General features: G+C 48.2%; 3 protein-coding genes across 5 annotated transcripts; 1 reads left to right on the forward strand and 2 right to left on the reverse strand.

The window, feature by feature from the left end:
- Positions 1-1,013, forward strand: LOC124671897 (probable carboxylesterase 12). The gene has a single exon (XM_047208220.1). The coding sequence runs from the start codon at positions 39-41 to the stop codon at positions 1,011-1,013; it is 975 nt and encodes a 324-aa protein (XP_047064176.1). The 5' UTR covers positions 1-38.
- A 2,482-nt stretch (positions 1,014-3,495) lies between these two features.
- On the reverse strand, positions 3,496-11,012 carry LOC124685253 (alternative NAD(P)H-ubiquinone oxidoreductase C1, chloroplastic/mitochondrial). 3 transcript variants are annotated; one of them, XM_047219586.1, is made up of 12 exons: positions 10,795-11,012; positions 9,145-9,335; positions 8,579-8,674; positions 8,314-8,380; positions 8,029-8,209; positions 7,381-7,474; positions 6,934-7,149; positions 5,777-6,169; positions 5,611-5,687; positions 5,403-5,506; positions 5,214-5,326; positions 3,496-4,660 (listed from the first exon to the last, which is right to left on the reverse strand). In XM_047219586.1, exons 1-12 carry the CDS (start codon positions 10,883-10,885, stop codon positions 3,644-3,646), a joined length of 2,640 nt encoding a protein of 879 aa, XP_047075542.1. In that variant the 5' UTR covers positions 10,886-11,012; the 3' UTR covers positions 3,496-3,643. The 3 variants fall into 3 exon arrangements, with proteins under 3 accessions (XP_047075542.1, XP_047075543.1, XP_047075544.1); XM_047219587.1 differs by lacking the exons at positions 8,314-8,380; positions 8,579-8,674; positions 9,145-9,335; positions 10,795-11,012 and adding an exon at positions 8,381-8,404 and having other exon boundaries at positions 8,029-8,279; XM_047219588.1 differs by lacking the exons at positions 8,314-8,380; positions 8,579-8,674; positions 9,145-9,335; positions 10,795-11,012 and having other exon boundaries at positions 7,381-7,478; positions 8,029-8,142.
- Positions 11,013-11,803: 791 nt separating this feature from the next.
- LOC124685255 (F-box protein PP2-B1-like) lies at positions 11,804-12,653 on the reverse strand. Its single transcript, XM_047219589.1, has 2 exons — positions 12,520-12,653; positions 11,804-12,382 (listed from the first exon to the last, which is right to left on the reverse strand). Exons 1-2 carry the CDS (start codon positions 12,651-12,653, stop codon positions 12,040-12,042), a joined length of 477 nt encoding a protein of 158 aa, XP_047075545.1. The 3' UTR covers positions 11,804-12,039.
- Positions 12,654-13,269: the final 616 nt, after the last annotated feature.

Below are 13,269 nucleotides of genomic sequence, written 5' to 3' on the forward strand. Positions count from 1 at the left end.
ACCACTACATAGTGCCGCCGCGATCGATCGAAAGACTAATGGCGGCACCACCGGGCGCCGAGGATGAGATCCTCTTCGAGTACGGCCCCATCTTCCGCCAGTACAAGAGCGGCCGCGTGGAGCGGTACAGCTTCCCGCCGCTCCCGGCCGGCGTCGACCCGGCCACGGGGGTCACCTCCAAGGACGTTGTCATCGACTCCGCCAACGGCCTCTGGGCCCGCATCTTTCTCCCGCCCGGCATCCACGACGGCGCCAAGCTCCCCGTCGTCGTCTACTACCACGGCGGCGCCTACGTCCTGGGCTCGGCCGCCGACCCGATGACGCACAGCTACCTCACGGGCCTCGTCGCGGCCGCCAACGTGCTCGCGGTGGCGCTGGAGTACCGCCTGGCGCCGGAGCACCCGCTCCCGGCGGCGTACGACGACTCGTGGGAGGGGCTCAAGTGGGTGGCCTCCCACGCCACGGGCGTCCCCGGCGGAGGCGAGCCGTGGCTGGCGGACCACGCCGACCTCTCCCGCGTGTTCCTGGCGGGCGGCAGCGCCGGGGGCACCATCGCGCACGTGATGGCGGTGCGCGCCGGGGAGCACCCGGGCGGGCTCGGGATCGGCATCAGGGGCGCGCTGATCGTGCACCCGTACTTCGGCGGCGCGGCGGACATCGGCACGGAGGGCACGACGGGGAAGGCGGAGAAGGCCCGGGCGGACGCGTTCTGGCGGTACCTGTGCCCGGGCACGCAGGGGCTGGACGACCCGCTGTCCAACCCCTTCTCGGAGGCGGCCGGCGGCAGCGCGGCGCGCGTCGCGGCGGACCGCGTGCTCGTCTGCGTCGCCGAGGAGGACGGCCTCCGGGACAGGGGCGTCTGGTACTACGAGAACCTCAAGGCCAGCGGCTACGGCGGCGAGGTGGAGCTGCTCGAGTCCATGGGCGAGGGGCACGTCTTCTACTGCATGAAGCCGCGCTGCGAGAGAGCGGTCGAGATGCAGGAGCGCGTCCTCGCCTTCCTCCGCAAGTGAAATGACACCGCCGTGCGTGCGAGCTTGCAATGGTGCAATGGATGGAAATGTTCACTCCCGTCCCGTGGTGGAGTAATTTTACAGCATGCATGATGATGTGCCTATGTTTGAGCTTGAAAGAGAGCTCCATGTAGTAATAATTTCTTGTTCGTCAGTTCTATTCTCGTCGATGCAATGTCTCAGTCCCTCAAGAGCCAAGAACACTCTGACGCAGGGAGCTAGTGGGTTTGTTCACCAACTTTCGGACCTGGTTCTTTTTTTCCGATTAATTGTGATGTGCTTTGTTGCCTTGATCGATCGTGCAAAAGGTGGCTCAGGTACATCATTGATCATTGAAGTGGACGCCGAAAGCGATCAAGCACTTTGTTAATGGCAAGTGATGTACCAAGAAACCCGTGTTTAGCCTTGTTACCATAGCTTTCTAGAAAATATTTTTTTAACGGAGGTAATAGTTGCTACTCTCCCCCTTTTTTAATCACGTTATGGGTTTAGTTAAATTCAAATTTTTATCAAATTTAATTTAAAAAATATAGAAAATATTTCAACAACTATAATATGAAAGCATATAATATGAAAATAGAGTTTATCACGATTCTAATACTATATATATTACATTATAGATGTTCACATTACATGTTTGGGCATCACAGAGCTAGAAAAGCATTTTAATCAAGTGGTGCAATAATTTTATTGTAGATTTCACTTTTTACCCCGCAGCTATGAATTTGTGATATATATTACCCTATTTAGTGAAACTTCTACTGAAATATCTTATCTTTACTGCCAGTGGTGTACCGATGTTCATAATTTGTTGTAGGTTTTTCTCTCGCTGAAGCAAAAAAAATTCTTCGAAAATGGGTACTTTATTACTTTGAGCAATAGATCCGGTCTCTGTATAGCTAGGATGCACATATCCGCATAAATATCTGTTACAGAAACACCACTGGTACCCGAAGGTAAAAATCCAAAGTTCCCGAGAAATAAAAACAACTAGCTAGGTGGATCCAGTCGTAGATCACGCTGCCACCCATATTCGGAAAAAAATATCCCTCATCGTATCATCCAACCGTGAAGAGAGCTCCGTAAAGAGGTCTCGATGCTCCACCCGTTGAAGTGGCACCCATGGGCGAAGTGTAGCCGTGCACCGGTATATGACCTGCATAAAAGGGAAGAAATATTATTGAAAATCTTGTCATTTCTACATAGCCACAACGACCAAATAACGATAATCGATCCCATCCTAATAAGACGTTTAAACCTAACAGCCACACCATTGAGCCAATTGCCAAATATATTGGTAACACTACATTGTGGGTATAAGGTAGATCCTATTTGGAAGGCTGGCCATATAGACCTAGCAAACTTACACTGAAAGAATAAGTGCTTAATAGTCCCCTCATGATGACAGAAGACACACTTTTTACTTCCATGCCAGTTGCGTTTGGTAAGATTATCTTTAGTGAGAATGACCTCACGATGAAGATACCATGCAAACACTTTCATTTTCAGCGGCATCTTCATCTTCTAAATCTAAGAATTATTATCGAGTGGAATGTCAGGCTGGATTAAAGCATTGTACATGGAAGCCACTGATAATGAACCATTCTCGGGAGGTTCCATCGATGGCACAACTACTGTACTCTCACAGATCAAAGCAAGAACTTAGCATAGCAGATCGAAGCAAGAACTTAGCAGAACTATCAGATGGAACCATGAACTAAGTGAAGGTGCTCTAGCCTTACAGATAGCAACTACCGTAGTGTAGATCTAAGTTAGGGTTGGGAGGTACTCACCGATCTTGCAGTTGGTCCCATCGGAGGAAGACGACGACAACATGTCGGTGAGGCGTAGGAGAATGAACTGCCACGACGGAGCTCCACCTGCCTGAGAAGAGACCATCCCTTACCTTGGTGGCCGGTGAACAACTATGGACGGAGAGCTCAAAAGGGAGAAAATGGTGGCACAACTTTGGGCGGTGAGGTGTAAATAGGAGAGGAGTATCGGCGGGAGGTGAGCGAATTTCTCTCGCTGTATTTTCCCGGCAGCGCACGTGATCCCGCCATCCCTGCCTCGCATCCACTCTGTGCAATTTTTCTCCAGCGAGTCACTCGCAAGAAACGGCCGAATCGAACATGATGCGAGAAAACGCAACCAAATATGCACAGAGTGTTTGTTATGCAGTTGAGCGAACGAGGAAGGGACAACTAGCCAAACTATGGGAAGTGTTTGGTAGAAAGAGTCTCATTCTCTGGCACCATAGATCTAGCCAAAGGATGGGGATGGCACATCTAGCCAAAGGAAGGGGATGCGTGAAGGAATGAGATTCCTTTCTGCCCGAGCAAATGGCGATCCCGGCCCTCAACTCAAGATCTGGAGAGAACCGGCGTTTGAAACAAAACAAAAAATCCACATTCACCGCTTTGCACATTTCACAGAGAACATATATAGCTTTGCACATTTCATTCAGAATCATCAGCATGCAAGATTGAAAAATGCCTCTACATTATAATCGCCAATGAATCATCATACCACTTTGCACCCATCGCAACTTCTGGAAAATTATCGGAAACATCAAATTCTCAAGTTAATTTTTTATTTATTTGGATTGGAGGAAATTCGATCGATTTAGGTCATTTGTTGATGAATGCCACGAGGCGCTCCTGCAGCTCGACGCCCTGCGGGGTGTGGAGGTTGTCGAACTGGAAGGCATGGCCGACGCCCTTGGACTCGAACAGCTCCAGCTCGCCGGCGTAGCCGCTGGCCTTGAGCTCCCGGTGGTACCACAGGCCGCGCTCCTTGAGCAGGACGTCGTCCTCGGCCACGGTCACCAGCACGCGGTCGCACGGGATCTTGGCGACGGCGGCGCGCGCCTCGTCGTTGACGAACGGGTTCACGAGCGGGTCGTCCAGCCCCAGCGAGCCCGGGAAGACGAACCTCCAGGTGCGGTCCATGAAGCCGCGCACGTCGGCCGCGAAGGCCGCCTCCGCGCCCACGGCCTCCTTCCCGGTGAAGTACGGGTGCACGGCCAGGAGGCCTTGCACGGTGACGCACTTGGGCAGCGCGCCGTCGGCGCCGGCGCGGATGGCCATGTTGTGCGCGAGGTTGGCGCCGGCGCTGCACCCGCCGAAGAAGACGCGGGAGAGGTCGGCGTGGTCGAGCAGCCACGGGTCGGCGCCGTCCCCGAGGGAGGCCGCCCACTGCACGGCGGCCCAGCCGTCCTCGTAGGCCGCCGGGAGCATGTGCTCCGGCGCGAGGCGGTAGTAGGCGGAGACGCCGATGGCGCCGGCGCGGGCGACGAGGTCGTTGAGGTAGGCGTGGGTGGAGGGGCGGGCGGGCGAGCCGACGACGAAGCCGCCGCCGTGGAAGTAGACGATGACGGGGAGCTTGGCGGCGGCGTCGACGCCCGGAGGGAGGTAGACGCGGGCGCGGGCGGAGCCGACGTGGATGTCCTTGGAGATGACGCCGGTGAGCGGGTCGGTACCGGCGGGGACGGTGGCGTTGCTGCCGGGGCGGAAGACGCGGCCGCTCTTGTACTGGCAGAGGTAGGGAGGGAAGTCGAAGGTGATCTCGGAGTCGGGATCCATGGCGGCAGGAGACGGCGGGCAGGGGTTGGTGGTGGAAGTGGGAGGAAGAAATGAGCTGCCCACCTACAACCAAACGAAAGTGGGACTTTAGTAGTACTCCATCGCTGCCTACAGGTCAACTCTCACCAACCCTCCAACCCTGTGCCAACCAACAATCTCCATCAGGTCAGATAGTTCTCCAACGATGATTGGGAGTTTCGGTTGGTATGTTTTGGCAAGTGATTACTGTGATAATGTGTGCTTTGCTGTTACCATGTGAGAACCAAGATCACAACATTAAGCCTAGATCAGATAACAATGCATACACGCGTCTGTGCATCTTGAGATTTTTTTTTTTCAGATTTCTTTGGATTACGGCGGGAATGCAGGCGCAATCAGGTGTGAATTTTCATTTTCCCCTTAGGCATCTTAAGTTTAGGAAAGGCTAAATATTGAAATCGACATGGCAAGACAAACACCAACATTTAGGATTTCAAAAAAAAAAAAAAAAAAAAACATCTAGGGCATGCTACATTTAGGTGCAATGCATGTCCAAAATTCGTACTACATTGAATCGATCTCAAATACATCATCCAGCTCACTCAATTCATCAGGAGCTTGCAATCATATTACTTACTGCGTTTTGCAGAGAAGCAAGCGAATCTACAGCACCCTTTGCCAACCAGCTGATCCCAACCTTCACCCGGTGCTCATCTGTGGGCATCCTGAGGCAGTACACGAGCTTCCTAGCTGCACAACCAGGTTTACATGAAAAGCTAGTATTACACTAAGAAAAGGCGAAACAACTGGCAGCAAGGGTCCATACCGGCATGCCCTACAGGCCCTTCCAAGGTCAGGCCCTCGATGAAACTTGCGGTTATCGCTGCGTCGTTTGTACCGAGTGTCATCATCTCACCAAGATTTTGGAACCTGAACAAGTACACAGTTCCTTTATGCAATTTCTAACTCTTCCTACTAACATGATTGAGTATCAGCAAAATGAACAAAAGACCAAAATGCCGCTAGATTCGAACCTGAACGGCAAAAGGGGCCGGTCATTGATTGCCGCCCACAGATTCCATCCAGCGAAATCTGCTTGCTGAAAAGCAACCTGGGAGATAAAAGAGCCATCATTCACCAGTAACAAAACTGCCAAGGCAGAATCATGGTGTAAGTCAATCCAGCAAATAGATGCCTTACCTGCGCGTTGGCTGGGAGAAATTTCCCTGATGGGTCTCTTAGAGCCGCTGAATCACCAATTGCAAATGTTCTGGGGTGGCCCTTCACTTGAAGGGTTTCCTCTGTCTCTACTTGCCCCCGGCCATTCAGAGGAATAACAAATGGGGCATCAGGAGGTTGCAACCGAAGAATCTGAGACGTTGAACCGACTGTCCATAATACCAGATCAGCCTCCAAAACCTGGCTCTGGAGGCCTCTTTGAGCAGGTTTAAGTTCCAAGAGTAGTTTCTTATCATCACCAGCAGCTTCTTTTGCATCTGTAACCATGCTACTTGAATCCTCAGATGCATAAACCTCACTGATGCTGCTCACAGAGTATCCCAAGAAAAGTTGAATATTTTGAGACTCAAGAACCTGGTGAGGAATGCAACCAACCAGAATTAGCAGCTACCTCGAAAGATACGATTTCGACGCACGTTAGTAGCTCAGAGATGAAGCTATGAATAATAGGTATCAGAGATCAACACAACAATCTGAAATCAGAAAATAGCAGCCTGCAATTCTCTATGTTCTATTCCATACATTCATGAATCAACAGTTCGGTGACAGCCTACAACATAGTAAGTGGTTGCCTGGTTGGTATTTATAAAGTTAGCGCTGTCACATTAAAAAGCTGCAACAGCCCTTCATGAAGAACCAAAAGGAGAATAAAGAAGCCAAACAACATAGTTTGGCGGAAGCAAATTCTTACATTGCACATGCATCATCTTCAGACTACTAGTGGCTCTTTCTCTTTCTGGTATTTAGGTATTCCCATCCATTACAGCAAGTTAACTAATAACGAACGGAAGGATATTGAGGACCTTTTCGAGAAAAGGTGGATAGAAGGCAAGCTCTTGTCCTATGGTGGACGGCTAGTCCATATTAAGACCATTCTAACTAGTCTACCTATCTTTGTATTATCATTCTTTGAAGTTCCTAAAGAAGTATGAAAGAGAATGGACTATTCTCAATCCAGATTTTTCTAGCAATGCGATAAGCATAAACCGAATTATAGGTTTACTCAATGGTGTATAACCTGTAGGCCCAAAGACTACTTGAGGGCATGAAAGACCAAAGTGAGAACAAACTATTTTCTCTCAGACGAAGTTAATGAAAGCAGATCCTGAGATTTTCACCTTCAGAGCAGCATCACGATTTCCTGGTGGTGCATTGGGACATATGGTTGTCTGAAAATTGATTGCTTTGACAGTCCCAGTGTTCTTTAACCTCTCAGAGATTGTAGCAGCTAGCTCAACACCAGAGTAACCAAGCCCCACAATAGCCACCTCAATACCTGGGGAACTCTTACCAAACCTTCTCCTTTCTAACATTTTCAATTCATTTTCCACTTTCTGCAAAAAAAGACAACATTATGATTCTGGATCACTGTAACTAATAGAATAGAATTGCTAGAACACGTCAACAAATAATATCATTGATAAAATCATATACAGTACTTAACGTGGAAGCGAAGATATAACATACGCATTTTAGATTTTTAGTATACTATCAAATGGGCAATGACAAATAGTACATGATAAACGGTTGAACATTAACAATTTCAACAGGTTATTGATTCTTACCAAAGCATGTTCCAAAGTCGTGAAAGGAAGTGCATATTCAGAAGATCCTGGAACAGCATCAATCTTAGCTTCAGCCCCTAAAGCTAGAACGAGCCTGGCTGCCCATTCCAAAAGATAAATCACCAGTTAGCTTATTCTAAGCTCGGCATTAAACCCTAAGCAAAATACATCATGAACCATTCTTGTACATATTTCCACTGTAAGAGCTAAAGGAAGTACTTATATTACATGTTGCTGCTGTCATAAAGTATCCTGATACAGAATAATGAGAAAAGACTAAACTAAACGTGGGCTGCACTACTATATAAGCAATTTTAGTTTATAAAGGAATCAAGAAGAGGCTGATGTAACTCCAAGAAATCGTCTATGCACTTCTGTGTTTTACACTTGTGAAGTTAACAAATCAGGACACAATCCATATGTCAGTACGAAACACAATGCCATTCGAAATTTCAGAACATTTTAGCAGCATAGAATAATCTGCCCCCATGTTTTGACCAATTTATTAAAAATAGATACTATGAAAAAATGGCAGGGATAGAATATTTTAAATCTTTTTATTTAAAATGGTCTTAAACATGACAGCTATTAAAAATGGCCTTAAACATGAAAGCTATTGCAATTCTGTGGCATTTATTATCATCATACCAATCATATTCAATAACAGTGCCACTTTTCAGATGAACAACTCCACCAGTGGATGATCCTCCAGGCTCTCTTCTAAAGTGATCAGAAGGACGTAGAAGCTTTACGCTATCCTTGACAAATTGGACACTAGTGTTCTTCAGTAATTCCGTAAAATACGGAGCTATTTCCCAAACATCCACCTCTGGCAACCAAATCAAAGTCCAACAGTCAAAAAATGAAGTCATGTGAAAGGACCTATAAACGATATATACCTGCAGAAGCATTTTACACTTGAAACTGCAGTACCTCCTGATAAGAGCTCATACAGCATGGGCTTAAATACAAATCTGTCAGATTGATCAACCAGCAATACCTGAAACATGTTTCTACCCTTCTTAGTAAAATGTTGTATCATTTATTGACCAAACACCCATGAGTGCATTGCAGAATATGGGCATCAAGTAGAATTCCATACAACCAATACCAACAGTCCACTATACATAGATGCAAAAAAAAAAGGATAGCACACGGCAAATATATAAATATCAGCTCAAGGGCATCATCATTTTACCTGAGGCTTGTTATTATCAGGCCATACGAGAGATTCTAATCTCAGAGCAGTGTACAACCCACCAAATCCACCACCCAAAATGCACACCCGTGGTCTCTGAAAATAAGAGAACACATTAACATAGGGCTTACACCCAGAAGCATACCTAACTTTTCTGCTAAATATGCATAGTCAGAAGTTACCCTACATACACACAAAATTCATGGAAGGGCTTGAAATCTGAAAGCAAAACTGAAGGATATGCAGTTCCCAGCATTCGAAGAGTGCAGTTCATGTCTAGAGTAATGACACATTAAATAAAACCCTATCCGCAAAAAGAACCTTTGTTATGCATGTGTAATGCAAAATCCAAGATCCATTGAGTACGTCTGAATCAAATGTACCAAAGTCTGTTCAGCTGGGCCTGAGAGTAAGTAAGCATAAGCGCAAACTCTAAGTAGACGAGTAAAATGCTGAACTATGCCCCATCGCAGAGTAGCAGAATCTATTGATAAACTAAACATATGTAATACCAATTGTGCTGAACAAAATCCAGTCATATAGATACCAGCTTGCCAAACAAATACCTGCTTGTCTGGCCAGGAGTACAGTGGCATCGGTGTTTCATCGGTTGATTGAGGACGAGAAAACCCACCATCCCCAGAGCTACCTGAAGCCATGCATCTGAACAGTCCAGACGGCAGTCCAAACATCATCGGGACATCATCAATTCTCCATGAGTTTTTGAGGATGGGATTCTTCCACACATTCAACCCCTCTGTCAGGATCCAAGGAGTAGTCAGTTAGCATCAGAACAAAAGGTCACGTGCAAACGAATCCACCACTTTCATAGTACTACTATATAATCACCCCATTTCTCAGATTACCGGACACCGAAAACACACTAGCTCGAATGTCATATTTTTTTCGATAAAGGAAATATATTAATATAAAAAGATACCAATTACACCCAGCATCTGCAACAACACAACACCCTAATGGCAATACGGATGCACACAGCCAAAAAAGAGCAAAGAAAGCTAAGAAACAAAAGTCCCGCTACAGCATCCCAGACCTAACAACAGCAATACATCCACCACCAAGACAACACCTGAAATACAGACTCTCCAAAAGCGACGCCTCCAAGAAGGGAACGGTGCACCAGCGCAGTCGTCGCCTGACCAAAGATCTTAGGTTTTCACCCTGAAGATGACAGTGCCTCCAACAAGGTCATTGCCACGCACAACCAGTTAAGGCCAGACCTTGGGTTTTCACCCTGAAAGGTAGGACTCTGAACTTCACCTGTGCTGTTGCCCCCACTTTCATACCACTACTGCGGAGCCCGGAACGCCAAGCAAGTCCCTCAACATCGCGGAGACTTGAACCTCCCTTAGCTAGTCCTCCAATCCGGCCTTCATGATATTCCTTCTTCTTTCTTCTGACTTTACCATGGACCAAAAAGTCACTTGGTGTCAACACAGAATAGAGCTTCGCGCTGCTCCCTCTAGAACCAAACGGTCGGAATAAAAGCATGGGTGCGCGCGATCGAATATCACCCGATCCAGCAAACTCCAGGCAAAAGATGCACTGTTCCATTCGCCGACGGCGCCTTCCAGAACTCATCACTCCAGCCAGATCAAGGAAGACTTGCGTCTTCATCTTCACCTGAGAGAAACCCGAGGACCGCCACAAAAAAAAAGCTAGACCAGCAGCCCCCACGCCGCCAGTCACTCCTGCCGGATCACCAGAGAGGAAAAAGGCGGCACGGACCATGCGTACCACCACCGAACCGCCGCCGGGGGCAAAGGCCGCCACCTCTCCACCCACTCGTCCATGGCTACCGGCAAAGTGCATCAGGCCACGGCCAAGCAGCCATGCCACCCGCCACCCGCCACCCGCCACCCGGCAACCTGCGCCTCATCGCCTCCCATTATGTGCCGCCGCGGAAGCCTTCTCCTCCCCATCGTCGTTCGACGGGAGGGGCACCGCCACCGCCACCGCCACCGCCACCGGAGACGGCAGTAGCGGCGGCCTGAGGATGGGGTCCTCCGCCGCAGCCCGGAGGGGGGCGGCAGGGAAGGTATGGTTTCGGGAGGGGAGGTCCGTTAGAGTATATGGTAACAACAATAATGCAAAACGGACCTGATACAGGCCAGCTCGAATGTCATATAGCACTACACATCAGTGAGCTTAAATTAGAGAAGCTTGGTCACCGGGAGAGAGCATGTGGACCTCACCGAATGGGTTGCGCAGGCGCGCCGAGGCGGGGAAGGACCGACCGCGGGGGACGGCCGACGGGCGGCTCCATGGAGCCGCGCGGCAGCTCATCGGCGGCGATGGGCAGGGGAGAGGGCTCAACGTGGCGCGCGTCCAGTCCAAGCTTAGCTCCCGGCGGTACTGGGCAGAAGCAAAAGGAGTTGTCTCCGGAGAGACACGAGACGACAGCCGGCAGCACAGCCACAGATGCTGCGGCTCCTCCGCCGGCCGCGTCGTCAGGGAGACTCCGAGCCCGCTGGCTGCACTGCATCCAACCACCCACTGACGATCAGGCTTGAGTCTGGATCAGGGAGGCCCATGTTGCGTAAGATGGGCCTTTTTTCCTCCTCTCGAGCTTCGTGCGCCCGTGGTGTCTATAACGAGGAGAGGAACACCTGACCCAAAAAAAAAACCACGTTCTAAAAAAAACTCAAAACAAAAACCCCGGATAGCATTCTTGGTCTAATGCATTTTTTTTTTGCCTTATTTTTTGCCTTTTTTGCGAAAAATATCTTGACATTAAAAGAAACATTGAACAGTAGGAGCACCTCAACAGAAACGAAAATTACAACGAAATACTCAAGATGCCCTTTGCTTAGACCGTCGACGGCGCGCCGCTGCTGCCGCTCCTTCCTAGGCTGGCCTGACGTTGTTGGTTGCAGACGGGAAGTAGCCGAACGGGATAAGAAGACCACATCCGTTTCGGAGGCAAAAGAAAATGGAATAACCATCGTTGAAGCTCCTTGACGCTACGAAGATCCCCATAGCCAGAACAAGTCCTCGAGAACCACACCACTCACCACAATCTCATCGTTGTGGATCTCATCGTTGTTGGTTTTAGTGAAAACGAGAAATAAAAGAACATGCCACAATTTCTGAGTATTCTATACCTTCATACTTTGCAAGTTGCAATAACAAACTTTTTTTAGATGAATAAGATAGGTCTTACTTGCAACAACTCAAACCAACATGTTCTACAATGAGGAAGGCTACGCCAACAAACTTCTTTTTGCTCAACTAATACTCAAGAGTACCAATGTTGTTTTTGTAGAAAGAAATGTACGATGGTTCTTAATTCTACAAGTTCATCAAACTCATTGCTTAACTCTAAACTCGATGCCCCATACAACAAGACCATGCTTCCACATTTTTGTCTCCATTAGGCTGATAGACACATCCTCGTCGAAGCCTTCCTCGTTGTAGAACTCGCCGAGCTCCACCTCCGTCTAGCCATCGGCCCTTTTCCGTGGGAGTATAATGTCATCTGTGAGAGGTACTTCATCATAATGACTATACCCTAAAAAGCTTGACTTCAGTATGTGTTTCTGAGGCACTCCGTCATCCCCAGCCTCCATGTAGCTTTGGAGGCAAACTTTTTGCATCGAATTGCTCCCAGAAACGCTGATCGATGCGTTCTGATACGGGAAACCCAACAAGTTGAATCCATCGGCTGCTAGCTTGAACACCATGTAAGCGGCGTATGTCAAGTTTTGCGAAAGCATCATGCCATTAATCTTGGCACGTATTTCCAACCACCAAACCCCCTGGAGTTTAGCTGCTTCCAAGAACCTATCATAGATGTAAAGGGTAGTATCAACATATATTTAGGAGAACAATTTAGTTAAAAACATCGTGGAACACCGTGCAATAAAAGACCATAACTAGTACTTCAATTCACCCAAGACACCTACTGAAACGACATGAACCTTTTGTTACTTTTCACCTCATCACAATCGAGGTTGATCCATTTCCAGTACTCCGGTGTGTCACCCCACGCAATATGCAGCGCTCTCGCTGAAAGTGTGTAGCACTTGGTGCCCGTAGCCTTGTCTAGCCGCATGCTCTGAAAAAGGTTGATCGGTCAATTAGCCTATTCTGATCTAGCAAAGAGAAACACTCTTAAGTAGCAACTTTGGGGTGATCGATCGAGATAGAGAGGGACGTATCAGGTGAAAATGCTACAAGTCCTGAAAATCTGACAACGGCAACACGAGGCATTGGATCATGAACCAACGCTCTAAATCGGCCTCCTTAATCCTACCTCAACCATTTTGCACGAAGTCCCTGAAAGTCACAGCAAGGACCATTCCACCCACTCTTCTCTCTCTTCCAACCTACGATTTCTCCCTAGTTCCCACTGCACATAATTCCCCATCACACCCACACACTGGCGAAGTGTGCACGTTCTGTTATCACAGTGGTCCGATCCAAATCTGATCAGTGGAGTGATGAGTCATGCGTGATGCTTTGTTTGTTCATGATATGGTTTGTCTTGGTCCATACAGAAGCATGACAATGGTGAATATCCATTCTTAATCATAGCAATTTCATATGTGAAATCTGAAAAGCCTAAAATAAAGATCCAGCAAAGTTTCTTGATGATTGCTATTTATTCCTCCCCTGCAGCTCTTCTGGTTTCCATTTCATATACACTAGAACATAAAAGCGCGCGTTGC

The sequence above is a fragment of the Lolium rigidum genome, chromosome 1, assembly GCF_022539505.1.
Source record: "Lolium rigidum isolate FL_2022 chromosome 1, APGP_CSIRO_Lrig_0.1, whole genome shotgun sequence".
NCBI lineage: Eukaryota > Viridiplantae > Streptophyta > Magnoliopsida > Poales > Poaceae > Lolium > Lolium rigidum.

Excerpts from the sequence above, each read along its gene's own strand:
- LOC124685255 (XM_047219589.1), bottom strand. The coding sequence starts at position 12,653 with ATGCGGCTAGACAAGGCTACGGGCACCAAGTGCTACACACTTTCAGCG. Across the intron at positions 12,383-12,519 it reads GAGGTGAAAAGTAACAAAAG|GTTCTTGGAAGCAGCTAAAC; the intron begins GTTCATGTCGTT and ends CATCTATGATAG.
- LOC124685253 (XM_047219586.1), bottom strand. The coding sequence starts at position 10,885 with ATGAGCTGCCGCGCGGCTCCATGGAGCCGCCCGTCGGCCGTCCCCCGC. Across the intron at positions 8,381-8,578 it reads CTGATAATAACAAGCCTCAG|GTATTGCTGGTTGATCAATC; the intron begins GTAAAATGATGA and ends AACATGTTTCAG. Across the intron at positions 5,688-5,776 it reads TTCTCCCAGCCAACGCGCAG|GTTGCTTTTCAGCAAGCAGA; the intron begins GTAAGGCATCTA and ends TTTATCTCCCAG.
- LOC124671897 (XM_047208220.1), top strand. The coding sequence starts at position 39 with ATGGCGGCACCACCGGGCGCCGAGGATGAGATCCTCTTCGAGTACGGC.